Source organism: Ursus arctos, unplaced genomic scaffold (assembly GCF_023065955.2).
Source record: "Ursus arctos isolate Adak ecotype North America unplaced genomic scaffold, UrsArc2.0 scaffold_10, whole genome shotgun sequence".
Classification (NCBI taxonomy): domain Eukaryota; kingdom Metazoa; phylum Chordata; class Mammalia; order Carnivora; family Ursidae; genus Ursus; species Ursus arctos.
In genome coordinates this window covers 3,118,721-3,146,676 of record NW_026622764.1, presented here as the reverse complement: position 1 = coordinate 3,146,676, position 27,956 = coordinate 3,118,721, and the positions used below count along the sequence as shown (strand labels likewise).

At 51.9% G+C, this 27,956-nt stretch overlaps 1 protein-coding gene across 1 annotated transcript; it reads right to left on the bottom strand.

The window, feature by feature from the left end:
* Nucleotides 1–618: 618 nt before the first annotated feature.
* Nucleotides 619–27,956, bottom strand: IRS2 (insulin receptor substrate 2). Its single transcript, XM_026493592.4, has 2 exons — nt 23,452–27,956; nt 619–707 (listed from the first exon to the last, which is right to left on the bottom strand). The coding sequence occupies exons 1-2, from the start codon at nt 27,428–27,430 to the stop codon at nt 703–705; spliced, it is 3,984 nt and encodes a 1,327-aa protein (XP_026349377.2). The 5' UTR covers nt 27,431–27,956; the 3' UTR covers nt 619–702.

The window sequence follows — 27,956 nt, the reverse complement described above, 5'->3', positions numbered from 1 at the left end:
CCATCTTCGAAGTCCAATCCCAAATTGCATTTCCGTTGAGAAATGTCAGTCCCACACTGGGCTCTGTCTGAGTAAACACGCAGGTACCTGGATTGGAGTCCACGGAGCAGCTGCGTCCTGGGACCAGTTAATAAGGCTGCGAGGCCGCACTCGAGGCGCGCTCAGCAGAGATGCGCGTCCTGCCAGCCCCCGGCCACACAAATCCGGCTTTGCCTGGAACTGAGGTAGGACTGTGGTCGTTCTGAGTGCATGCCAGTAAATGCCAGATTTTACCACTTTCGTGGGTATTGGTAGAATCTTCTAGCATGCTGAGGGATAAATTTGCTTTGCCAAAATGAAAGTAAGAAGAAATTAAGACACTGGCCACGATTTAAAAGGCCAATGGGAACATCCAATTTTCTTGAGAATAACTTCTTCGGTGAATTTTGTCAAAAAACAAACAAAACACAGCACAAACAGCAGAATGATGAATGCCCCCCACCGAGGGAACCAGGAGAGGGACAGGTGTCCTTGCCTTGTCGGTTCGGAGTCTAATACGGTCGCAGATGTTCCAAATCCTAGTCATTGCTCAGATCCAAAAGAAAATTGTAAGCAGCTTCGGATTAAAAAAAAAAAAAAAAAAAAAAAAAACCCACGCTGAGCGTCTTCTTTTAACGTCATTCTCTGATGTGTGACGTCATGGTGATAAAGCCAGACAGATCCTCACTCTGGAAAAGAAAGGAAAGAAGTCAGTGGTGACGGTCTCAGGAACAGAGCAATCTCGAGTGAGAGAACAAGTCCCTTCACGACCTGTGTCACTTCCAAGCGTGATGCACTTTGGGAAGCAATCACTTACTCATTCTGTTTTCCAGAAACAACGAGGATGGGTAACCCCCACTCCGCGTCCCTGGGAGTAGCGCTGCGGGGTTACAGTGAGTGGTGAGGGTCGTGCGTGCGCCCTGGTGAGGCCGGGGTTGGACTGGACGCAGAGGCAGGATGCCGCCCTTGCCCTCGGGGACAGAAGCCATGGAGCCAGCGGCCGGCCTGCTGCCCGGGGCCTGGCTCCTAGTGGGGACGGTGGGGGAAGCTCACGAGGGGACGGACACCAGGGCAGGGGAGTGAGTCCTGGAAACTGTGGCACCGGGGGTTGGTGGGAACATGGGACAGGCAGTGAGTCTGCACTCTGCCTCGGAAAATCCTGTATCCCATTCCCAAAACGACCAGGACCACACACGCTCCTGCAGCGACACACCTGCTGTCCCACACCGTCCTCATCTGCCCGCTGCCCCCGGCCAGGTTAGGTCACTTACTCCCACGAGCCTGGTGGTAACAGGGCCTTAGGACCCAACCCGCTCTACTGGCTTCCTGCCTTCCAGGCCCAAGGATCAAACTTCTTTAACCTGCTCCCAATTTCCATTGTTTGCAGCATGTTTTTACTTCACATGTTCTTTCTTCAACGGACAGACCGAGTTGGAAGAATGTGACATTTCATAGCAAACTGCCTTTCTTTTTAAGCTTCTTGGCTTTTTTTTTTTTTAAGATTTTATTTATTTTTGCGAGCGAGACAGAGAGAGCACATGATAACGAGCACGAGCGGCGGTGGGGGGACAGAGGGAGCCTGATGCGGCACTCGAGCCCAGAACCCTGGGATCATGACCTGAGCCGAAGGCAGATGCTTCACCGACTGAGCCCCCCAGGCGCCCAAAGCTTCTTGGCTTTTTACTCAAAACCCCCAGTGGTTTGTTTACATTCCCCCCCTTCCCGTAGGGGTTCTTCCGGGCCCGGGTATTGACACCCCCCGCACTACCGAATACTGCTCTCAGATCGTTATTTGATTCCTACTTGACTCTCCCCACAGTTGTGAAGCTAACTCTCTCCTGTCCACCTTGAGCTCAGGGGCCCACTCCCAGCGCGAGAGAATTTCCGGAGCACCCTGCAGCCAAGAATGAGCGGCCGGATGCCCTGGCGCCCTGCACGCCGGGGGGCGAGGGGTGGCCTGCTACCAACTACCAGTGCTGTGTCCCATGTGCGGCCGGACAGAGAAGCTGTTCTCAATGGCCAGCGTGCAACGTAAACATCATACCTTTTCATGACTGGTTTTTTTATAAGTTCCCCACGATGTGGTTTTTTGGGGCAGTGCTACCATATTTTATTATTTTTAAAAAGCCTCATGTCCTTTAAAAACTTCATTGGTGGGGCGCCTGGGTGGCACAGCGGTTGGGCGTCTGTCTTCGGCTCAGGGCGTGATCCCGGCGTTGTGGGATCGAGCCCCACATCAGGCTCCTCCACTATGAGCCTGCTTCTTCCTCTCCCACTCCCCCTGCTTGTGTTCCCTCTCTCGCTGGCTGTCTCTCTCTCTGTCAAGTAAATAAATAAAATCTTAAAAAAAAAAAACAAAAAAAAAAAAACTTCATTGGTAAACAGTTCCCCAAAGCAGAAACAGGGGCCAAATTTTGTGCTGGGGACAGATGGGTCCCCTGCTCTTACAGTGTTATCCCCGTGAGAGCCTGCATGAGAGCCCCAACCCAAACGTTTACGTCCCTTAAATAGCAGGTGTTTGCTAAAATCCACCTCGGACTTTCACGTCTCCCCAAAATAAGAGTTTGCATTTTGTCACTGAGGCCCTGAGTGGGAGACGAATTCCCGGCGACCCCCGAGCTGGTGGTCGAGATGCACTGGATCCACTGACACGAAGATCTGGGGTCACAGTTTATTTTATCTTTACTCTAATATTAGCCAGATGTGGGGGAATTGTCTCCTGTTAACCCTAAATCCGTTATCTGGAAAACAGCTAAGCAAGTAAACTCCGCAGCCCCCGAGCTAAAGCACAGTCGCAGAAACGCGGGTTAGCCGTTTCCGAGACACGCACTCCCCACTCACACTGGCCGACTCTGGGGCGCGGCGGCCGAGCGCACCCTGCGTGGGGGGCTGCTCCACGGCTACGACCCAACTCCCACAATTAGACCTTCGGGAGCGCTCATCAGGGCGAACACGGAATTTTATCTTTTCGACGTAGGACGAGTATCACCCTTCATTTCTGTGCTGCGGCGCCATGGGACGACCGCGGAGAGAGGCGGGTCCCCTTTCATTCACGCATTTGTACACGCGGGGGTTTCCAGGCCAGGGCCTCCCTGAGGCCGCAGGGTGCTGATGGGTGAGGGGGAACCCCCAGGCAGGGAGGGGAAGCAGCCTTCCGAGCTCGGCTCCCACACACGCTAGCCACGGCCCTGAACCGCGGTCCCAGGAGGGGAGCGGCCCAAGGAAAGGGCCGGGGCTCAGAGGATCCAGGGGCAGCGGGCTCCCAACCAGGGAACCCCAGATGCGCAGGCCGCCTGGAACCCCCCTCACGCCACCCTGCTCTGCCCCACTCCCCCATCCCCGGAGCTGGCAGATCCTGGAGTGGGAGCCGGAGCCTGGGAACGCCAGCACACTTGCCCTTTCCTTTGTTTACTGACTTTCAGAGTAAGTGAAATGATTTCTCCTCCTGAAAATTAATCTGCTTCATCCAGACTAGGAAAAAAAAGTCTTCTAACACTACTCACCTGACATCCTTGCCTTTAAATATTTATGGTAATGGTGATTCCAGCAAAATGTTACGTGCTTTATTATCTACGCTAATTCTAGTAGAAGCAAAGTACAAATTATTAATTTGATGGTCACTCCACACCGGAAATTCATCGGGGTGGGGGAGGCCCCTTGCAATATTAGGTGCAGCGGCAAAACAAAAAAGAAACATCAGGAATCACACGTTGTTCGTGAATGCGACCATCGGGGTATCCGGATTCCGTCCTGCAGGTAATGATCTCAAAATAATTTAAACTTACTGACGTTCATTGAATTTGTCGTATCATCACACACAGTACTGGTCGGTAGCTTAGACACTCTTTGTAAAGAAACCCATTCACAGAAGCACTGACCTAAAGTAGTTGATTAAAGAGCAAACCTTGCATTAACAAGATTGAGGTTGCACGTGTCACACTGGCAGCTACTCCCCATCTTGCTCTGTCACATGTGACAAATGACGGCCACAGGAAGGATGTGTTTCCACCTGCCGGGTATCCTCATTCCTGGGGAGGAGGGATAATTCCATGCCTTTTCTGTTCCATTTAAAAGAGTAATCAGAATGCAAATAAGCAAGGGCACTGTCACTAAAGACCCCCTTCAATCTGCTCTACTTTACAAAAAAAAAAAAGGAAGAATCAGAAAGAAATAAAAAACAAGTTATGAAAACCTCGTCATGAAAACAAGTGGGAAGGCTCCTTTGTCGTGGACAGCAAAACGTCGAAACACGGACATGCCGTTCGCCAGTGCGCTGGCCTCCATGATTCCAAATACGTTCGTAGAAACTACAGTGGGCATTGGGCCTAGAATGTTCTCGAGATAAATCAGGGAAATCTGCACTGGCCAATAAATTCAAGCATCATTTTCAATACACATTCTGAGTCATGATGTTTTCGCTTTGATTTCTCATGAGTACGTGGGTTTGGATGTGTCTGGCTTCACGGCCAGTATTTCCGTGTCCAGAATTCAGTACACTAGCTTGAGTGGTAGAAGTCTGCCCAGGAAGGCCCTGGTTCTCTCTGCAGGGAGCCTCGTGGGTCCCACCCCGTGTTCCACGTGGAGCCCCGGGGAGGGCTGGCTGGAGATGTGCGTGGAACCCGGAGTGTCTCCTGCAGGGCTCCGTGCAGGCCCCCGGTGGGGCCCTAGGCAGACAGCCCCACACCAGACTCCACGGTCGGGGGGCTCCCAGCACAGCAGCAGAGAGGGAGCAGGGCCTCCCAGGCCTTGGGTGAGCAGCACGGACGGACCGGACCCAGAGAGAACAGCTGCACTTAGTAAGTGAAAATGATTTAACCCTTGCCGCAGATAGTAACTTCGTGACAAACGAAACAACATACTTCTCAAAATTAAACCCTCTATTTCCAGCGGCAACTATGATTAGGAAGAAAGAAACCTACAATGAGCCCAGACATGTCCTTTGGCCCATTTAAACCTTTGATGTTAAACACAGACTTACAAGAGAAAATAAACTTTTCAGTTACATGAGAAATTCCTAGAAAAATAAACCTGATAATACAGTATCTCTTTACTTGACTAAAAGCAAAACACTCTTGAATATACCAGAAGGAAAAAAAAAAAGTAAGGTGAAGTGTGATAACAAAGAAGCCAGAGATTCTAAGAAAAACGGTTACTCGAACTTTTCATTTAAATAGGAGAAAAAAATAACTTAAAAGGAAACTAGGGAATAGTGGCTCCCCAGGACAAGTAGGGGCAGTAAATGACTTTACCAACCCTACTTGTGAAAGACTTCAAACCGTCTTCTGTATGAGATCACCGCTTCCACCCACAAGTAAAATCATTTCATCCCGAGCGCCTGCTGTTGAGGAACTGTCCCAGCACCAAGTTGTAACTTGATGGAAATGACACATCGCGGACCAGGATGAGAAGGTCCAGCCCTGGGAGAAAGCTGGGGATCAGAACAGGTGGCTTCGCCTCCTCTTTCAGCTCCTGTTTAATCCCCCCCCCCCAAGACCTTGTGTTAATCACCACACACTAGGGCCCTCAGGGGTCCCAGCCTGGAGGTCCCAGCACCGCACCTCCCCCCACCTCCCGAGCCACAGCCCCGCACAGGGGCCACACTCACGGCTTAGTGCAAGGTCTCAGAAGACACGCATCTCAAGTGTTTGTTTCTTTCCTGTGCCTGTGGTTAAAAAGTCTGAGCGTACATCCTTCACTACCCTTCTATGGCAAGAGCGTCCCACCATGCGTGGGCCAGCAGTATCCAGCAGCGTAGGAGAAATAGGAAGGATTATTCTTCAGCACAGATGCCCATGGAGCAACATACCCCCTGAACTGCTGGGGGACCCTGCTCTTAAATCATGAAATGACAGACCTTTCTAGGTACAAACCAGATGAGGGAGCAGCAGTGAAGAACGGACCTTAACTCCCCCTAGGGCTCCCCTCACCACTCCACTGGGGCCATCACTGTCTGTTTCTACAAATAAGGAGAGCGGGGTGGGGCTGGAGGAGGGGAGGTCTGCAACTGTCACTTGGGTCCCGAGTTTACACTTTTACACAGGACCGGTAGCTCATTACAAAAGTCTCCCCAGTGACACAGAATACTGCCCAGGCCGTGCGCTGCTGCCACATGTACCTGTTTCCCCTGTGAATGGAGGACCCTGCCTGTCCCCAGCATCTGGCCCTACGCTTGGTAGGCCCACTTCGAAGAATCACGTTGAGATAAAGACGCACGTACTTTATACCATTTCTCACAGGCAGTAAAGCTTTAAAAAAATCTTCTAAACGAGAATGAGATTTTAGAACTATCTGAGGCCCAAGAGAAAAGAAAACCCTCTTCACCTCACAAGAGAGAAAGAAAGAGAGAGAGGCATTCTAAGGCAGAGGTCAACAAAGTACAGCCAGAACTGACCTGTTGCCTGTTTCTGTAAATAAAGTTTTATTGGAACACAGCCATGCTGATTCATTTGTATATGGCGGCTTCTGAACTTTAACAGCAGGGGTGAGTGGTCCTGCAGAGAATGTCTGACCCTCCCCCCCCATGAGGAAGGCACCGAGAAAGGGTGAAGTAGTTAAAATAACACCATGTATTTCCATCTTTGTGTTACACCTGGAGACTAGTTGAGTCCCCCTCTGGGTATTATCTGCAAGCTTCCGTCCTTTAGAAATGCAATACCATCCACTAAAAACCATGCTATCTTGTTACAGGCCCTACTGAAAATGAGGAAGCAAGTCATACAATCATTTATGAAGCCAGGACACTTTTGGGATTAATTTCCCTTGTCTATGGCTCTTCTATTTGGTTTTCCATACACAACACGGAAGTACTGAGTACACAGAATAATTATGAAATACGTCCTACGGTATTACTATTTCAACTTTAGCAGAGGTGAAGTTATAATGTCAGTCCAAATCTTTTCTCCTTCTTGGGTCTTTTAGGAAAAGCGTTATGTTTCTTCCCTATGAAACAGTGAGAATACTTGAGCCAAACGTACAATGTGCACTAAAATTGCAAATATCCTATGAACGGTATAATTCTTTCCTTAGATTTAACGCATTCTCATGCTTATGAGTTTACGCTGATATAAAGAATGTGTATTTTACATAGACTACAAAAATGCTTATATTGTTTATATCTGAAGTTCTCAAACCTAAATATCGTTTTTCCTTCGAAATTAAGGAATGTACAGTAACAATTTATTCAAAATATATGCACCCCAAATATCCTGTTGTTATATATCGTTTCAAACGCACCTTTTTTTCCTTCAAATATTTAAATATTTAAGAGTTGCTATGGGGGTTATTTTAGTTTTATGATTTCATTTCTTTTTTGTTTTTATTATTGAAATCGAAATAAGCATTTTCTGGAAGTCTGAAATTATACCAAATACAACTCAAACCCGCTCTATAATATCACTGGATAAGAAACAGACTTAGGAGCATAGTTAAAAAAGAATGGCCTCAGGATTCTAAAATATACTCTGGTTTTCACATTTAACAATAATACTGTAATTTGGAAACATATTAAAAATAGAGCGCTCATCTTTCATTACAGGAAAAAAGAAAGAAACATTTAATGGAAACAGGGAGATTCTGGAATCCACCATCACCATGCCCCCCCCCACCTCCCACCCCCGCCCAGCCATCTCCCTTCTACGTAGGAGCTTCCATGGCGCACAAACGCGCCCAGCGGCCTGAGCGTCCCCCACTTCTAACCTACAGGCAACTCTCTCCCTGTCCGTAACACATCCGTATACTACAGGAGGTCAGCGCTGTCTCCTGGGGGCTCAGAACAGATCTCATTTAAAGGCTCTTGTGTGAGTGGGCAGCCAGCCTTCAGGTGCAGGACCCACCGGCAAAGTCAAGGGTGAGGGTCCATCCCTGCTGTGCCCTGGCTCATTCCCACCATCACTCATCTCGAAAGCATCCTGGGAGCTTAGGAATGACTCAGGTTAAGCCATCCCCACCCCTTAGAACCGAATGCCATTCCAATGGCTCAATGGGACGTGGGTGTGGACCGCCACCGGTCCCACCGGAGTCAGGGTCCTGGGGCCCAGGATCCAGCATTGACCAATCTGCTCCTTCTTCTGAAAATGGGGACCTTATTCTCCTGCCCTGAGTTCCTCCCTGGGCCACGGCCGAAACTACCAAGTGAGATTTTATGTACGCAAGTTCTAAATACACAAGTCAACACGATGGAGAGACACGCGACTCTCCGTGTGCAGAGGAGCGTATGCCACTAGGGTTACTTGCACCTTGCAGCTGGTCCCTATGCTTTCCTGAAGCTCCTTTAAACGATGCATACGAGTAACCACATGTTGCCGTGAACTACAAAGACTTCTTAATAAGACCCGGCAGCCCTTGGCTGCCCAAGAAAGCCTGACTCCACCCACCCCGCTCTCGGGGCTCATCTGCGTGGCCACAGTCGTGGTCTCTCTGAGCACGTTCGCCATCACAGCATCTTCCTTCATTCAAAACTCTACCCATGAATGACATCACAAACAACTGGAGCTTCAAGCAGCAAACAAACAACCAATGAAGGCACAAAACAATGGCACACAGCTCCCGGAATGAAATGAATAAACTTGTTCTAATTGGATAGAAGCAGAACAGAAGTAGAATTGTTTTTCTGGGGGTAACTCCAGGCCATTTAAAGCTAATCGTTCTCCAGCGCTGCACAGAACGCCCTGCCCGGCTGCTGGCTCCCCGCCCCATGCACAGGACCAAACGTGCAGACAGGGGTCGCCCGCGCCCCGGTATGGCAGCTGCACCATACAGAGGGTGCACGAGTGCCTCTCCACGTGCAATGTGCCCCCGCAGCTAGCTGGGCTCTGGCTGGTGTGGCCCCGGGCACGAGTCTCTGTCTCTCTGGTTTACGTCCAAACGTGCAGCAAACTGTAGATCAACACGCAGCCTCTGTGGCACACGAGAAAGATTTACAGCCAGAGGAAGTACTATTACTAAAATTGCAATAACAAAAAATGTAAAGGGCTAAGTTACAAACCACCTTTATCAAGTTCATTTATGGAAAAATAAAATCAAGTAAGACAGCAGCTGCTGATGGCCAGGCCCTCCCAGGGCGGTGGGGGCAGGGAAGCAGTGGTTCCTCCTACCCAGACCCACCCTCAGCCTCCATGCCCCACCCCCCACTTCACAGCCAAGCAGCACCTACGGCAGGTTAGGGTGCTGCACGGGTTCTTTCGGCCAGAATGCCAAACAGTCTCGATGTCGCTCACAACCGGAGTCTCCGCAGAGTAAAGCCGCAGGAGACTCACTTCTCCAGCCTTGGCAGAACTTAGTGGCCACAGCTGGTGCGCACTTTATATGGTCATCTGCTGGGAGGGACCTCCCAGAGGAGGAGCTCTGGACCCAGGGACGCCTGGGTCCGGGCCTGGCCTGGGATTTCTCAAGGCCTCTTGGGAGATTCGAGAGAGCAGGCAGGTTGGACACTTTGGCCCCTGACCCCTTTGGAGGCCAGGGCCACAACTGTTATGCCCAGAGCCAGGGAGAGCACCTGCTGGGCCTCCAGCATGGGAGGTATTCACGCGCAGGGATGGAGGCGCCCCAGCTCTGGAAGACCGCGGCACACGGGCGACATGACCACACATATCTCTCTCCCTTCCCTCTTCTCTGGCAAGAAGAAAGCCCAGTGAAGGAACAAAACAGCCAACCACAGAAAGACACGGCTTCCCAAAGGGCTCAAGGCTTGGGGAGGGGGAGACAGTCCATTCAGTATGAAGACATCACTCCTTCCATGGCAAGAAGGCTGGACAGTGGGCGCTGACCGACCCGGTCACATTCCCAGTCCCTCCAAGCTGGGCACAGCCCTCTGGGACTTTTAAGAATGGATTTAAGAGACAGGTGCCTTCCTCACCACGTTTTTAGGAACCAAAATGACAAAAGAGCATTTAACACGGCAGTTACCTCCTGCACATCACACACAGAGCGCTCTCCCTTTCAGAGCGCAGCCGCCAGCCGCGATATTCCACCCACGGAAATCATTTCCGCCACTTCGCAGCTACCTGGGGTAGGATTTTGTGACACGCAGTCTATAGGACTTAATAGAAAAATAATTGTTATTTTCTTGATTTTCCTTAGAGAGCAACAGGTCATTTTATAATGTCTACCTGTGGCACTGAACTGAACACAAACCGGCTTCGAAGGGGCCGAGACCAAGAGGAAGGGGAAGAAAAGGAGTGAGCTCGCCCTCACTCTCAGCCACGTGCAGGGCGACAGCAAGGCCCCCCGGGGGTCGGGGTGTGGGCCTGTGCGCCAACCCTCCGCCGCGGGGCGCACCTGCCCCCGCCACTGGCCGCCGTGGGGCCTCGCGCATCGGTTCTGCAGAGTCCAGGCAGCAGAGACCTCCAGGAGACGCACGAGCAGAGACGTGTTGTCGAACACGCGCCCTTGGGCGCGAAGATGGACATTCCATGTTTCCGGCCTGGCGGGGGCAAGAGCATTCCCGCGCCGCGGAGCAAGTGCTGGTACCGGGAAGCGGGCCGCCAGGAGGAGGCTGGGCTCACCGACGCGGAGCGGGTGACCGTCCACGTGTGCTGCCGCATTCTGCACGCCGCCCACCAAAATGAAGGAAAACCAGCTTCAATCCTATAGACAGGCCTACGCGCCACGTCAGGTCTGAAAGCCACACAAGCGACAACGAACGGCGCAGGAACCCACCTGCAGAACGCCCGCCTCCCTCACACGCAGACTGCGGCCGCGGCGGCCGGCTCACTCCTGACGTCGGCGCGGCCCTGGCGGGGGCTCCAGCCAACAAGCACGCGGGAGACTGCGTTCTCCGCCAGCCGGAGGACCGAATCAATCGGCGGCACAGCCCGGATCTGGCGCTCCTCGGGAAAAGCAGCGCCGGCCCAACTCCCCGGATCGGGGGTCAGCTGTAAGCGGCCCACGAGGCACCAACCCAGCTCCAGACTCACTCACGGCCTGTCTTGTCCGGGGTGACGGTCTCCCCCCCTCCCCCAAAGATGCCACTGCATCACCTGGAAGACCCAGAACCAGGCAGCAGCAAACCTACCAGGGCAGCGCCTCCTTCTAGGCCGGGAGAGTCTGTCCAGCCCCAGGTTTTTCCTTTAAAACCTAAAAATAACAAGAACCTCCCTCCAAGGAGGTCCTGAGGACGCGACAACATTCAGAAATGTTTTATAAATTATAAGGTGCCTTGCAGATGTTTGTGTAATCAAGTATGTGAATCCTTGAGTTGGCAGGTGCTTGGCTGTTTATCTCGTTTATCATCTCCCAGCGCCACCCCCTCCCCCATGGCATCTCGGCGCCTCAACCCACTTCCAGGGCTTCTCCCATTTTTTCTGCTGGTTTGGAGAGGTCAAGTCAAGAGATTCCATCCCTCACCAGGCAAAAAAACACAGATGGCAGAATTAGAGGCCTCCAGCAGAAAGTTTTTAACTGTTCTATGTATTTTCCAAAGACTCTCTTTTTTACACTGTTAGAGATGAACTGACGTCCTTACAATGGCTGACCAGGCTCTACAGGCCACTGTCCCTTGTCACCCCCTTCACTTCACCTAATAAGCTCTGCCTTTCTCCCTCTTTGTCAGTCACATTGATCCACTTCTCATTTGGGAACAGAACAGCAATCGTCTGCCCCAGGGCCTTTGCATGGTTACTCATTCCCTTTGCATATATGGATTCCCCCCTAAATACCTACAAGACCTGCTTCCTCATCACCTTCGAGTTGTGTCACTCTTCCCTCTCTTCCTTCCCCACTTTATTTTCTGGAGCATTTATTACTACCTACAATGCTTCATCATCTGAACACATTTCAAAATTAAATTAATTTCCTAGGTCTCAAATATAGACTTGAAGATTGAGTACCTTTTGTTTTTCTTTTTAGCAGGGGAACCAAACCTATTTCTTTCTAGCCCATGCTTTAATATTTTTCAAATGAGTGACACATTTTAAAAGAAAAACAAATAACAACAGGCATCTTTGTAATGAAAAAATATTTAACAATTTGATTAAATTTGAAAGTTGAAGGGAGACCTAAGCTTTCTGCCCCTGTTTCCACAGCCCTTCTTTCTATCCTCCCAACCAGCCATTAAGTGACGTTCCTATTGGTTTGTTTGCTCCATCCCCACCCCAAACGAGCAGTTAAAAGGTTAAAGGACAGGACATTTGCCTGGAACCAGCTCCCACATCAGCCTGACAGGTTGGTAACACAGAGCTGCCCAGCCGATGGACTCCCGCCTCCGACCACAGTGGCCATCATGGCAGAGGACAGGGGTCCAGCAGCAGCAGGTCTCAGAGTGGGAGGCCCTGCGAGCAGAGGGGGCCGCAGGTAGCCAGCGGGACCCTCCTCTGCATGGGAGGGGGAGGGGCCCTCCTGGCTAGATGGTGATGTCTATAAAAGGACAGGATCTATGCTTTCAAAAAGGGCTTTAGACCCCGCTGCACACCACGAAAGGTGTGTCAAGCACGTGTCTTAAGAAAACACAGCCCTATTTGGAAATTATTAGGACACTGACTAAAATCTACATGTTCACTCTTCACGGAAGGGCACAGTGGTGTGCAAGCAGCAACGGCAAACATTTTACATGTGAGCTTTCTACATGCGCAGCTATGAGCGCTTGGGGGTTGCCGAATAAAGGATGAGTTCACAGAAAGAACTCGCACCACCCGAACTAAAGAGAGGGAAGCCGGGAAGAATCAGAAAGAGCCGGAAAGGGAGGCCAATAACCTAGTGTCAGGAAGTTTCTGGAATATTCCGTCTGACAGCAAAGATTGGGCACAAAGAGAAATCCTGGGACCGTTACAGGGCAGAGGTTAAAGTACGCTACACCCAGCAGCTACGACCCCAGCAAAATCAAACCTATTGTTTCTGAGAAGAAAACCTCTCCAGAATCATCGGAGGTAACCCAAGAGTATGGGGGGAGGGGACTCAGTGCTGGAGTGGCTCCATCAGAACCTTCCAGCAAGGCCACCCCGTTGGGAAGGGTGGACACCTCCCGGAGCGCCCTGAGCAGCTGCGCCCAGGGGCCAGAGGCTGGCTGCACATCACCCCTGCCACGACACTGGCATTGGGGACACACTGAACCTCAATCGAGTGACTGGCTGAACCGTGTTCGACTCCAGGAAATGGCGTAAGACCCAAAGAATTCTGAACATTCCAGCTGAACAGGACAGACTCCAGAGTCGTGGAGACGAATGCTTATCACCAAGAGTTATTCTAGGAACTTAATTAAATGCTCCATGCCAGAGAAACTTGGGTATTTTACTGCTGTGGTTATTTCATTTGGAACGAAGACTACTAATAAACCAGCCCTACTGATAAGCTAAACTGCAAATAATGATAAGAAGTAAAATGGAATTAAGGTGAGTCCGTTCTACTGCATCTTTAAAATTCGGATAGGACCCTAAATACCAAAATGTCATTATATGTGGGAGCTACATAAACTTTTAAACTTGAAAAGAAAATGCTCGTTTAAAAAATTTTCAAAATAAGTAAAAGCTAAAGAATGTTTTAAAATTCATTAATGCTTATAAGTTTGTCAGGCTTTCATAACTAATATTTCCACACCATGCATTATTCAAGTTTTCACTTTTTTACTCAACCACTTGAAGTCAGTTTTCTGATGCTGACTGTAACGTAACTGTACTCTCCTGGATTTGTAATATCTTAAAAAGGAGGAAATACAGATTTTGTAGTGTTGCAACTAATATATTTTGCTAAATCCTACCTAAATATTTTCAGTTGAACTACACATTTATTAGAAGTCTACTCAGAAAACGAATAAAAGTTCTTTGAAGAAGTGTCATCGAACTTACTTGATAAATGTAACTGGAAGAGGGTCTGAGTAGCTAATGGATTTGTTTTCTGTTTCATCTGTATACACAAAGTGCTATTTTAGGTCTCGTTTATGCCAGAAAACAATATTTGAAAACAGTACTATCATATGAGAATAAACCAGAAGCATACATTGCCACCAATCACTTGAGTACTTTATCTTCTAAAAAACGCATCCAAGCTGCAGTGTTAAGAAACTGACCACCGGGCTCTCCCTTTCCAGCAATTTCTGTCTCCTTAGGAGAGCAGGAACTCCAGAATGCTGACAGTGCCCCAGGGTCCTAGTACCTCCATTTCTTATCTTCAAACAAAATCAAGCTGCCCTATATGCACACTAATCCACGTCTTGTTTAATCCTGCTTATTGCTCAGAGTTTCTAAGGCACGATCTGCATAGTTTTTAAACTTAGTAAGAACACCCTGGCCTATTTCCAAAACTTCTCCCCCACCTCTCAGTGCCCCCACCCCCGACGACTCGTCCCCGCACCAGGTGCCTGAGACCCAAGGAGGGGACAGGAAAGGAGGTGCTGGCCTGGCTGCTCTGCAGGGACAATCCCCCCAGTGGGTGTGGGTGTGGCTTCCACAACAGGCCTGGGAATTCTGGGCTTCACAGGTGGCGGGCGGGAGGGGAGGCACGGACTGCAGTCCCTACTTTCGCTGGCTTCCCACCACCGGCTCTGGGCGGGGCAGTCATGCCAGTTCCAGGGGCGCTCGTCGTCGGGGAAAGACTGCTGGGTTTATTTATGAAGATGCCCCACAGAGCGAGCCCATCAGAAGCTTTATCCGCCAGCTTTCCCATTTTTCCTGGTAAGTGCTGCACAGACCCAGAACCGGAGAGACAGGGCTCTCTGAACTCTGCTCGCCCCTCAACCGCATGACGGGGAAGGGACGGGCAGCGCGGTGTGCCCCGGTTTTGCTGAGCCCCTGCGGCAGGCGGCCGGGGACACGGCGCGGCAGGAAGATTGCTGGTGCTCACTGCTACCAGGCAGGCGCGTGGCCCCGGGGCTGCCATGTGCTAGGAAGGAAGTCGCCTCTCCGAGGATGCTGGACACGCTGGCAGTTCATGTCAACAAAACCGACTCACCCCAAGAGCACAAGCCCATGGATCCGCCTTACATTTTTTAAAACTAGGGACAGCTTATGAATTTTGGTTTGTCTTCCCTTATGCCTTTGAAAGTGGGGTGACAGTCACATCATTAGGAAGGTAGGAAAACCACTTCTCTTCTTATAAAAATTCAGTGAAAGGACGTTTTTTTCTCAGAAGAAAAAAAAATCTTGAAAACAAACAGGCACTCATGAAGTAATCCAGTCCCCAGAAGAGTACCACCTAGGAACAACTGATTAGTTAACTTATCGGTCCTTAGGCAAATTCTAAATTGGTTAGTTTTCAAATACACTCATCGTTAAAGAGGTTAATGACTCATTTCTTAGGAAACTGTTAATGGACTTATTCATAATGAGGGGAATATGCTATATTTCACTTATAGGATAAATACATTATAAAGACACCTCAAGCCATGACCAGACCGACCGTCCAGGCTGAATCCGTCACAAAGAACGAAGACGGACGTTTTCCCAGATAATAGAGGCTTTTCCATTTGAATTATGCCAAGAATTTTGTTCTTTCTTTTCTTTCTTTTTTTTTTTAACAAGTAAGCACATGATCTTGAATGTTTGCCAAACCTTCGCTCTTCTGCCTCACCAGTCAGCACGGCCCACATGGTCGCGAGCAGGCCCGTTCCCGGACTCGCAGCGCACTTCCTTACTTCGGCGCCTCTGCTTCCCCACTTCTGGGGACCAGCAGGCCTTTCAGTCTACGCGTGAAGCCAAATGTCCCAAAGTAAAGAAGACAGATAGCACTTCTACAAACGCTGAGTGGTTCTGCAGAGAACAGCACAGCCCTGGGAGAGTTACTCCTCAGAACACAAGGGACCCACAGAGACAGAGCATACTCTATTCTTTCTTGATAATATTTACAAACATTTCTACCAACTAATCAAATGGTGACCTTGGAGAAGACGTCTGACCTCCCTCGACCTCTGTGTTCACAACCTTAAATGAGTTACATTATACCAATGGCTCCCAACTCTGCTCCCCTCAGACGAACTTGCATTCCCTTCTGATTCTCACCACACTGTGTGGAAGGAGTTTTAATGCATTTGGTGGAGGGAGGGCGGGCAGGTATCTTCCCAAGTCTAATACACAGCAGGCTTTGCTGAAACCAAAACAGTTGGAGGAAAAGGAGCTTTCCTCGTCACAGAGCCCTAGAACTCCAGGAAGCCAGCCTGGAAACCCCCCGAACCGATCACCAACCAACAACCTGGGACAAATGAAGCAAGAGACACAATGACGGCTATCAAAGTCCTACCAGACTCTAAGCTCTTCACACTGCCAGGCGTAAAACTGGTGTAAAAAAAATTAGGGGGCTTTCCTTCCTTGTCCTACTTCCTGCTCACCTGCCCACATTTTACTGGGAATGAATAAATACATGGAAGAAAAAAAAGAGAGAGAAATGAAGTAACTAGCACCTAAGCGAAATAAAAAACAACACAGTTACGTTGACTGTTGCCTGAGGCCGGGCTACAGTGAAATCCTTCTGTAACTAACTACTGGCTGTGAGCTCCGGAAGCAGACAACGGGAAAGAATGTAAAGAGCACTGGAGACAATGGGATAGAATGTAGAGCGCTAGGAGGCAGAACCCCAAGACGGCGAGGGTTGACGCTGCTCCACTGGCCCCATTCCTTGGTTCACCCAACAGTACTCCTTCTGGCTGGGGGAACCGGGACAAGTCCGGGGCATCACCCGCAGCGGCCGATTCCTTACTCCCAAGGAGTGGCCCTGCCTATGTCCCCGGGTTTTGGAGTATTACGTGATACCACAGGTAAGGAAATGTCTCACCACTAAGAGGTGAGAAAAAACACTTCCTGGATTTTCAATAATTCTTTTGACCTAAAGGGGACAGGGACACAAAATCCTCTTTCAGTAGTGATCAGGATAATGGTTACAATGTCACCATCTCCAGCGCCAGCTGCCTTCTTTCACTGCCCATCAAGTATTGGGATTGTTACACATAATTTGGAGGTAAAAGATGGACTGACTTAAGTAACTACTTATAAATTTGCATGGAGAAAGCACTATGTCACATTCATAAATACTAAAGATTACGCATTAATACTACGGAAAAGCATAAATCCTTCTTAGGACAAACATATGGATTTTAAGGTAATTATTAAAATCACATCATATAATGAAATCTATCATAATCCCCATTCTTACACATTGAAAAAATTGAAATTTAATCCTAGACTATAATAATTCACGCCATGATTTATACCAATACCATGCGGATAGATTAAAGCACCAGCAAGACTATAATAACACTTGAGGTTATAAAGTTTTAACACCATCAGAGAACATGTCATTATTCAGTATTTGAGTTTCAATTAAAAAAAAATTCACATCAAACCTCTTGGAGCATGACTTGCTGAAACATGGAGCCCCCCTCCCCCATACACACACACACACACAAAACACCGGTTTCTGTAAAATCGGATACTCTTTAAAATCAATACTAAAGGGGCACCTGGGTGACTCAGTCAGTTGAGCATCAGACTCTTGATTTTGACTCCAGTCATGATCTCAGGGTCGTGAGATCGGGCCCTGAGTGGGGTTCTGCACTCAGCGCAGAGTCTGCTTGTCCTTCTCCCTCTGCTCCTGCCCCCCCAATCTCTAAAATAAATAAGTAAAAACCTTAAAAATAAATAAATAAATAAATAAATAAATAAATAAATAAAATACTTAAAAAAACCCCAGTATTTACAAGGTGCTTTGCATACAGTCATTTATTTTTAAAGTATATTATGCACCACAGTATTTGACCAAATATTCCAAATTTCAGTAAAAGCACAGCAGGCAAAGAGTATTTTATAAATATTTTCTGTGGGCATCAATAGCATGTATGGCGTACAGAAAGAGGGCCAAATGTGAAGACATATTTACCTGGTTATGAGTTCTACAATGTCTCTGGACATGTAAAAGCGACTTTATGCAAATTTAATATGTTCCTAGTCCAATCGCCAAGAAATCAGAACCGCCAACTTGACTATTTTATCACTTGTAAACACGCAGCCTTTAAATCTTAACCCCATTCCATTTCAGCGTCCCCATGCAATAAATTCCACGAAGCAGCGAGAGCACAATGCCTAGAAGGATCTTGCATCACTCGCATGCACTGAGCAAGATGGTAGTGTACAACATACAGTCCAACTCCCTTCTCTTCAAACTTCCTTCTGTGCCTTTTATTTTCGTGCCCAGTTAACACAAGTCTACGGCTACCTAGAAAGAAATCGAATCATACTAGCAATGCTCAGCTTAGCATTTCCCCCGTCTTGAAGAATGACTCCACCAGTGCCCCTCAGAAAAAAACCTACCACTGAACCCAGTCTACAATACACATAAAAGTAACAAAGTCTCCCCGTTTCAATCTGGATAGTATGTTTTCACAAAACCCTGATCAGTAACATGCTTATAAGTGATCATTTCGGAGGCTCAGAACATTTCGTTTATTAAAATGCCAACATTGAGACGCCTTGCCCATCTTGTGTAGAAATACACATTCTCCTCGTGTCTGTAGTAGACAAAATCGGCAGCGAAATCCCCTATTATTAGCGAGCTCAGTGGAGAACCGGTTTTGGGCGGGGCTTTACTTCCCTCTGAGCTTTTCCCCACTCTACTTGGCAGTGCAGATAAAAGAGTAAAGTTACATTTTCCCTTAAGTTTCTAAGGTGAAACGGGAACACTTGATTCTGCGCTACCCAAAAAAACAAAACAAAAAGAACCCTCTCCACTTGCCAAATCTGATACCAAAAGTTAACTAGCTCTTGGAACTATGCTTCTACAGAAAACGCATTAGTGGGAATTTTAACAGAAAACCCATTATACCCATGCTGTTCGTTAAACTGCTGTAAGTTCCCCTCTCCAGAAAGACAGAAAGATTCGTTTAATCCATAGAGCTCCAAAGAAAATAAAACATTAATTATCTGTGAAAATTCCTTTTCTGGGGGAGGGGGCCTGTGAAAGGCAAACGACTCAGGCCAACTCTGGAGGTTTCCCTACTGTGCCTGACAACAACACAAATCAGAACTGCAGGAGCCGCCCTAATGAAGTCAACCCAGAAAGCAAACCCCCAGGCCCAACACGATTCTGTGGCTGAAAGTTTAAGGGTTCTGGTTTTCTTTCAATATACCCCACGTTGAGAGCCAACACTATCGGTTAAAAAAACATGTATGTTCTAATTATAAATTTTCATCTTGACAGTATCTCTTCACATATAAACAAATCATAAAAGGTAATCAAAAGGACGGTCTTAATGGAGTTTCAGCATTAGGATGCTGTTTTCCTTGATTGTTGTTTTCCTATGTAATTTAAACCGCTGCTTCATTACAATTGATAATTATCTATGAACAACATCTCAAGTTAAGCAAAGAGGGGTGAAAACATGGTTCTGAGAGACTGGAGTGGGACTAGCAAGGAAGCAAAAAAGACTTAAAAAGGATGTTAGCTCTATTTTCAGATTGTGAGTTGTTGTTGTTCTAAGAACACTCATTGTCAAGTGACTTTCCTGTCAATACCCATGACTTTAAGGGAGTATAATAGAATCGGTGGATTTATGAGCAGGATCCTTTCAAAGAGCGTTTTAACTGTTCTTGATTTTCATGATCTGCTGGACCTCCCAGTGGCCAAGGCCACGGGAGGGACAGGGTTATAATTACCCCATTTTACAGACAGAGAAAGTGAGAAAGTGGGGTTAAAAGGTTTTCCTCTGTCACACAATGACTCATTAAGATCAGCAACTAGAACCTGGTTTCCTGATTCCTGGTTTAATGTTCCACATACTATACTTCCTTCTACGAAGTACTATTTTTGTAAAGGTTTCTCTTTCAATAAAGGAAGTAGAACAAGTCACGTGACTTTCATTCACGAAAGCCTGTGTGTTTTCATTAGCACCTTAGGTGTCTGTTCCTGGGAACAGGGCAGGAGCCGTGTTCCTTATTATCTTATTACAACAAGAGCTGGCCAACCAAAGCAGGAGAGCACGCACAACGGAAAAATAAAGGGCATGTGGTTTGTCAAGCAATCTCACTGGAGTTCTAAAAATATTCAAGTTCTTTACTTTCAGACTTCCAATAGACAATCCTTTTAAACATAAATCCTGATTATGTTGTTACTCTGGAGACATTCCTCTTATCCCCAAATTCTCTGACCATAGGATATGAATAAATAGTCCCTTTATCAAACAGAATTTAAACACAGATGCTTACAATGGTAACTCTTATCTAAGCTGCCTTATACATACAGAAAAACCAAGTTTAGAATAAAAATCCCATTAAAGAGGAACAGAACACTAAGATAGTACCTTGTACGACATATACCAACCTCTAATCATAGCACAAAAATGTATCAGTTAATTTTTAAATGCTGCTTTAAAGCACAGTAAATTCCGTACTCTTATTTCCACTTCTGAAACAGCACCGCTCTGACAGATTGGTTCGATTTTCCTACATACACGCACGCAAAACACACAGTAAGGACCTTCCCTTGCTCCCAAGTAAGATGCATAATTTAGAGTTCAATTTTTATTTGCTCTGGATTAATACAAACTATTGTATTATATATATTATTATTATATTTTAATCCAGAGCATGCACATACACACACACACACACACACACACACACCCATAAAGTGTACTAACTTGTTCCCTGGGTTCCGGTACTGAAATCCCAGCATCCCCAATTCTATTGTAAACAGCTATCAAGCATTGCAGGAACCTTGTGTCTTTGTTACCACTTATGCAAATGCCAAACTCGACCCAAACAACCCTAAATTAATCCACTTCAGCATAATTAATGACGTATCCCCACGTGGAGCCCGAGGAGCTCAGTGTGGACACACATAAGCCACTGTGAACACCAGGCCAGTGCACACAATGGCCCAGGAAGTTCTCCTATTTCATCTTCAAAGAAATGCTTTCCAAGTCTTCCTCCCTATAAATCATTCTCTCAGAGGACGCTCATCTCCTGTGAACTTTTTACTTATAAGCACCACAAACAAATTTCTACACGCACACGTGAGTGAAATAAAAGTGGACGTTCACTTTGAGCTCCCTTCCGGCTCCGCGGACCACAACTCAGGTTCCACATTAATTAAGACGACATCCTTGTCTTTCCTGTTCTACTGTTCTCCGTGTCACATCAGTTTACTAGAAATCCATTTAGCACGCAGTCCTCTTACATAAAACTGTGGTTTTGGCACAATGGGTCAATTGCTGCCCTCTGTTTTGCTTAAAAATAGTCCTTTTCCTTCTTAAAAGGGTGTTTACCATAGTGCCCACAGAGACTCTGGAAAAACAGCCAGCAAATCCAATCTCGTCTTTGTTCTGCCACCGTGGAGCAGCGTATGAGCGGCTGTTTTGGTTTCAGAGTCCTGAGTCCTATAGGTTGAAAGGAATTTTATACTGGTGGGAACACAAACGAAACAAGCTACATCGGGTCTCCTACTAAACTTATCTCTCGCAGTTTCACGTTTTCCCTAGTCTGGAGAGGGCATTCTATCATACATGAATCACATTTCCGCGTGTATCTCCCTTATCAGAAAGGCCTTGAATCCCTTCAGGCCTGGCACTCCGGCCCACTCCTCCTGCTACTGCCGGAGCCCGCTCCCGGGGCCTGGCGCAGTCCAGTCCAGGTTTTTGCTGCCTGCTTCACCCACAGGCGTAAAAGGTGTTCTGTTCCCAGGCTGCTTTTCTGATTAGAATCAGATTTCAGCAAAATGTACTTTCATGTTCACTATGACATATACCCCATACACCCGTTTGGGCATACGGAAAACAATTCTGTGTGCATGCATTTCCCCCCCAACGCAATTCTAGTCATGCTCGTGTGCTTCTATGGTCTGTGTCCTGGACGGCAGCCCATCCTTCAACTCCCTGACACACACGAGCCATTTTTCAGAAGTACCTGTAGTGCTTCACTCAACTCCAAGCCCAGGGACCTGCAGTGGAGAGTCCCCGCTTGTGGGACACAACTGCTGTAACTAGATGCTAAAGTCCCCCCTCCTCCTCATTCTCTAGGACTCTTTTCATCTTCTCCTCTACGGTTTTAATAAAAAAGTAAAGAGCTCTTCCTCTATTATGTTAGAACAACAGGGCATTACCCTATTGCTGTACTTTTAAACCCCCGGGACTCACAGTCCCAAGCATACTCCAAACCCCGTGTTGGACTTGGATGGCATTCAGCGACTCTGTTTATTTTAAGAACAAAAGGCACACGGACCCCACCGCCAACGACAGCATCACCTGGGACCCCTGCACACTGCTGACCTTAGGCCAGCATCCACAGACCACGACTCATTGCTTCGTGCTTTGTGGTGGCCCCGAGCCTCTACCTGACTAGCAACCCCCCAACCAGAAAAATTAGGAATTGAACCCTCCCTCCCTCTCCGCCCCCCCTCCCCCCCTCCCCCCCAGCCATGCAGAGTTGAGGTCCTCGGGATGCAGCACCTGCTGCAAGCAAGCACACCCCTCCCTCCTCAGGGATGTGTGAGGAGGACCTGAGCAACGCTACGGGGCACCCTCCTGTCCAGCTGTTCTGGAAAAGATCCGGCAGGTTGCCTCCCACTTGTTTTCTCGACAGCACAGATCCTAAATCCCGCTGCACGTCCACACCCCCCGGGCCAACACTGAACAACCCCGAGCTCTGCCCGCGGGGCCTTGGCTTCCATGCATCTGCGCGAGGCCCCGTCGGTAAATTCTCAAACCTCCCCAGGGGAGCCTAACATGGGACAGGGTTCCCAAAGGATGCTCCCCGACCAGCAGCATCGACAAAACCTGGGAACTTCTTAGAAAGGCACGTTCCAGGCCACACCCTAGGCCTACTGCACCAAAGTCCCCGGGGCTTTCTACAGCCCGGCCATCCAGGCTTAACTCCGGCCAGCGGACTCCCAGGTAGGCTCGAGTGTGAGGACCACTGCTTTTATGCTGTGTGTAGGCACGGTCCCCATTTCAGAGCCTCAGGAGAAAAACGGTGTCTCTTAGGGAAAAGCCCCGACAGTTTCCGTGTAAAACTGAAATGGTTAACTGCTCCCTGTTGCACCCACCAAAATGGACGCTCATTTTCTAAATGACTTGCAGGCCTGTTTTCATAAACTTCGAGGCTCAGCAAAAATCAGGCGGGACCTGGTTCCAGGAAAACAAAGGGAAAGGCGAGGGAGCTGTCAAACTTCAGGTCAAGAACCCGTAACTGGCACTCTGGGGTGGCTGACCTGGGGAGACGGCTGCCCTGGGAACCGACGGGGAAGAGGGGGCTGTAGGAAAAGGGAAATGGGGCTGGGCCATAACAACAAATCCACGTCTCCTTAGTGGGACGCTTCCCGCTCAACTCAAAGACCACTGGACTGCTCTTGGTTTGGACAAAAGCCAGGGGAGCAAAAGGAAAACAAAGCAAGCAGTCTGGTCCAACATTTCGGCACTCAGGTCAAGGTACCAAAGGAGAGAACGGCAGTGAACCCAGAGTAGCTCACCGGCCTCCCCGCCTGCCCCCCACCCTTCCCCCCACCATCCACAAGGTGCACGGGCCTCACCTTTCACAATGGTGGCCTCCTTCAGGTGATGGGACAAGAAGTCAATGCTGGCATAGGTGTTGGCAGAGGGTAGGGCGCCAGGGCCCGGCCCCCCACATACCCCACCGCTGCCGCTGCCCCCCACAGCGCTGATGAGGCCCCCGAGGCTGCGGGTCCGGCCCCAGGCGCTCTTGTCTCCGGGCTGCGGATGAGGATGCTGCTGTGGGGCCGCTGACAGCCCAGGCTCGTCCCTCACGTCGATGGCGATGTAGTTGAGGCCGTTCTGGAAGCCGGCAGAGGTCTCCCTGCGCATTGGAGACCCACTGCCCCCAGGGCAGCCAACCAAGCCCCCAGGCTGACTTGGTACCCATGGGCGCGCCTGCTGGGGGGGCGGTGGCTGCAACTGGCGGGGGGACGTGGGGCGCTCGTCGCCCCCACCCAGGACGCCACTGCCGCCCCCTTCGCTGCTTTTCCTGAGAGAGACGTTTTCCACAGAGGCCGAGTTGTGGCGCTTAGGGTTATGGGCGAAGGATGGGGACACGGGGGTCACAGTGGTGGTCGAGGAGAAGGTCTCGGAGCTGTGGCGGCGGCGGCCCCCCTGTGGGTCTGCGCGGATGACCTTGGCTCCCCGGTGAGGGTCTGGGGGCTGGCTCGCCTGCAGGAAGGCCTCGACTCCCGACACCTGATCCATGAGACTCAGCCTCTTCAAGCCGGAGGTGGGGCTGGTCACGCGGGCACCTTCCGGCTTCGGGGGGGCCGCGATGGGTTGTGGCGGGGTGGCAGCCACGCCAAAGGCCATCTCGGTGTAGTCACCATTGTCCCCAGTCTCCGAGGACGAAGAGGAGGCAGCGCTGGGGCCCTGGGAAGTTGACGCCTGGGGCAGGCGGTACAGCTCCCCTGGGGGGGGCGGTGGGGGCGGCTGCGGCTGCAGGGAGGAGGTGGGGGCCGCAGGACGGGGGGGCAGCGGTGGGTAGGGGGACGAGGCCTCAGGGGACAGGAGGGCATCCAGGGAGCCCACGGGGTCCCCGCTCTGGGTGCCCGGCTTGGGTGACTTGGGCGAGCTGAAGTCAAGGTTCATGTAGTCGGAGAGTGGGGAGCGCTGCCTGCTGTCGCTGCTCGTGCCCGGGGTGCCCGAGCCCAGGGACGAGGCCGGGCTGCTGGCGGACAGCAGTGAGGACGATGAGGCCGCCGAAGCCAGCAGCGGAGGCGCGGGCGGAGACAGGCGAGTTCCGGCTTCACCAAAGTCAATGTTGATGTACTCGCCCGGGCTCTTGGGCTCAGGCGGCAGAGGGTACTCGTGCATGCTGGGCAGGGTCTGAAGCCCCTCCAGGGACAGGCGTGTGGGCCGCACTAACCGGCAGCGCTGGTTCAGGAAGCCCTCTGGGCGGCCACCGCTGCTGCCACTCGGCCTGCTGGGCGAAGGCACTACTGGGTGAGGAGGTTGGATGTGGCCGCCTCCGGCCGCGAAAGCGCTAGTGGATGGTGCGCCAGGGCCGGCAGGCGGTTCTAGCCTCTCCTCTTCCAGGATGCGCCCCACGGGGGAGCTCATGAGCACATACTGGTCGTTGTCCCCGTTGCACGTGTAGGGAGCCTTGTAGGAGCGAGGCAGGGAGCTATAGCAATAGCCAGGGACTCCCCTGAGCATCTCCCCGCTGCCATGCAAGGCAGCCGAGAAGAAGTCGGGAGGTGTCCCTGAGGTACCCGCGTCGCTGGGGGACATATTGAGGTAGTCCCCGTTGGGTAGCAGCTTGGTGTCAGTGTTCTCCATGGACAGCTTGGAGCCACACCACATACGCATGTACCCACTGTCCTCAGGGGAGCTCTCGGCTGGGGAGCTCGTCTTGTAGCTGCCCCCGTTCGCTGGAAAGGCCCTACTGGCCGTAGGGGTGGGTGCGGGCACTGCGGCTCCTGTGGGGGGCAGGGCTGCGGCCGCGGCCCGAGGCTGCAGGATCTGCTTCGGGGCAGACACGCTAGTGGGGCTCATGGGCATGTAGTCATCACTCTTACAGCTGCCACTGCCACCACCCAGGAGGGCCACGCCAGGGGTCATGGGCATGTAGCCATCGTCGGCACCCAGGTTACTGCTAGAGCTCCTATGGGACCCGATCTCGATGTCGCCATAGTCCTCAGGATAGGGGTGGTAGGCCACTTTGGGAGATGACGCGGGACAGGATGGGCAGAGGCGGCCGGAGCTGCCGGAGAACGTGGCCCGCATCAGGGTGTATTCATCCAGGGATGCAGAGGAGGGCTGGGGCACTGGCCGCTGCCGGGCAGGTGTGGTCAGGGAGTAAGTCCTCTTCCTCAGCCCTCGGTCCAAGTCCTGGGCCCCGTCCCCAGAGACTCTGCGGTAGGGGCGACCACAGTGGCTCAGGGGCCTGTCCATAGTCATGTACCCGTACAGCTCGCCCCCGCTGCCGTCTCTGGCCGGAGGTGTCTCAGCGATGGACTCGGGCGTGTTGCTCCTGTGGCTGCAGAAGGCTCTCAGGTCCCCAGGGCTGGAGCCATACTCATCCAGAGACATGAAGCCAGGGTCGCTGGGGGAGCCGGAGGCCGAGGCGCTGCCGCTGGAGGGCCGCTGGCCCGCGGGGTGGTGCAGGGCGTGCTGCAGGTGCGGATGCGGGCCTGGCGGCGGCGGGTAAGAACCGGAGCCATGCCCGCTGCTGGACGACAGGCTGCTGGGGCTGGTGGCGGCTGGGGGCGAGTGCGCCACCGGCATGGACATGGAGCGGCTGTGTTGCAGGGCGCCCCCTGCCGGCGCCAGCGCCACCTTGCTCGCGCGGGCGCCGCAGCCGCCGCTCAGGGTGTGTGAGCGGCTCAGGGGCGCGCGCACCGGCCCGGGGCTCAGGGGACTCCCGGCTACAGACACAGGCCTGCCGCCCGCCGCCCCCGCCCCCGCCGCCGCGCCGCCGTCTCCCTCGCTGGCCGTGCGCACCCGACAAGAGCTGCACTTGGCGGCCGGCGGGGTGGCGGCCAGGCTGTCGGTGCGCGAGCGGCGCACCAGGCCCGTCTGGCTGGGGGGCAGGTTGACCAGGTGGTGGTGGCGGCGCGCGCCGGGGACGCTGATGGGGTGTGTGGAGGACGAGCCCGACGACTGGCTCTTACTGCGCGGCCGGAACTCGAAGAGCTCCTTGAGTGCCTTCATGGCCTCCAGGATGGTCTCGTGGATGTTCTGCGCCACCACCGAGTCGTCGGCCTGCATCCACAGCTCACCTGGGCCCGTGACAGCCGACCGGCCCACCTCGATGAAGAAGAAGCTGTCCGAGTGGCCGCAGCGGCGGATGTTCATGAGCTGCAGCGTCACCGACGGCTGCTCACAGTTGAGCTTCACGAAGCCGATGGTGCGCGCCGACAGGCACAGGCGGTACACGCCCGTCAGGTTCTTGCTCTGGCCCAGGCCCTTGGGCTTCAGGTTCACCTGCCACACCTCGCGGTAGGCGGCCGTGGCGGGCGCCACCAGCCCGTAGCTGTCATCGGCCGCGGCGGCGCCGGCCGAGCCGCCTAGGGCGCCGGGCAGGGAGGCGCTGCAGGACGCGGCGGTGGCGGCGGCGGGGGGCGCGTCGCCGGCGCGGCCCTCGCTGACCAGGTCGGTGAGCGCGCGGTACCAGCCCTCCTGCTCCTGCTCGTTCTCGGCCGCCACCGCGAAGTACTCGTCCTTGGTGTAGAGCGCGATCAGGTACTTGTGTTTGGCGTCGGCGCGCTTGTTGATGTTTAGGCAGCAGTCGAGCGCGATGACCCGCTTCGGGGCGCCCGCCTTGCTCCGCCACTTCTTCTCGCTCTCATAGTACTCGAGCCGCGGCGGCTGCGGCGCCGGCCCCCCGCCCGCTGTCGCCGTCGCCTCGTCGCCGGGCCCGCGCAGCACGAAGAAACGCTTGTGGCCGTGCTTCTGCTTGCGCAGGTAGCCGCACTTGCGCACGCTGTGGTTGTTGTTGTTGTTGTTGTTGAGGTTGGGGCCGTCGCCGCCCGCCGGCCCGGGGGGCCCATGCAGCGGTGGGCTCGCCATCGCCGGCGTTTCAGGCCGCGCCGCGGGGCCCGGCGTGAAGGAGCTGGGGGAGAGCGGTGGGGGGCGCGGGCGGGGGCGGCACCCTCCCCCCCTGCTCGCCCGCCGGAACCCGCGTCCCTCGGGCCCAGGAGGTGGGGAAGGTTGGGGGAGGCCCGCGGGGGCCGGCACCGCGCGGTGGCGCAGCGCCCTCCGCGCTCCCGGGCCCCGGAGGATGCCCGGCGCGGGCGGTGGCCGCCCCCTGGCCCGGCTGCCCGCGGCCGCTGCCTCCCGGGCTCTCGGGCGGCGCCTGGGGACTCGCTGGCTGGGCCGAGTGTCGGGGTCCCCGAGCCGCGGGGCCGAGCCTAAGACGCGCGCGGCCGCACCGGTCCCGCCGCTGCGCCGCGCTCCGGGGTGCCGGGGTGCGCCCGGGCACTCGGGGTCCGCGCCGCCACCGGGACTGCTGCTGCTGCTGCCAACGGCGACCCGGGCTCGTCGCGGTCCCCGCCGCACAGTGAGTAACACATCGCGCACCGAGTGACTGAACTAA

What these genes read in the sequence shown, in the direction of transcription:
- IRS2 (XM_026493592.4), bottom strand. Translation starts at nt 27,430, where the DNA reads ATGGCGAGCCCACCGCTGCATGGGCCCCCCGGGCCGGCGGGCGGCGAC.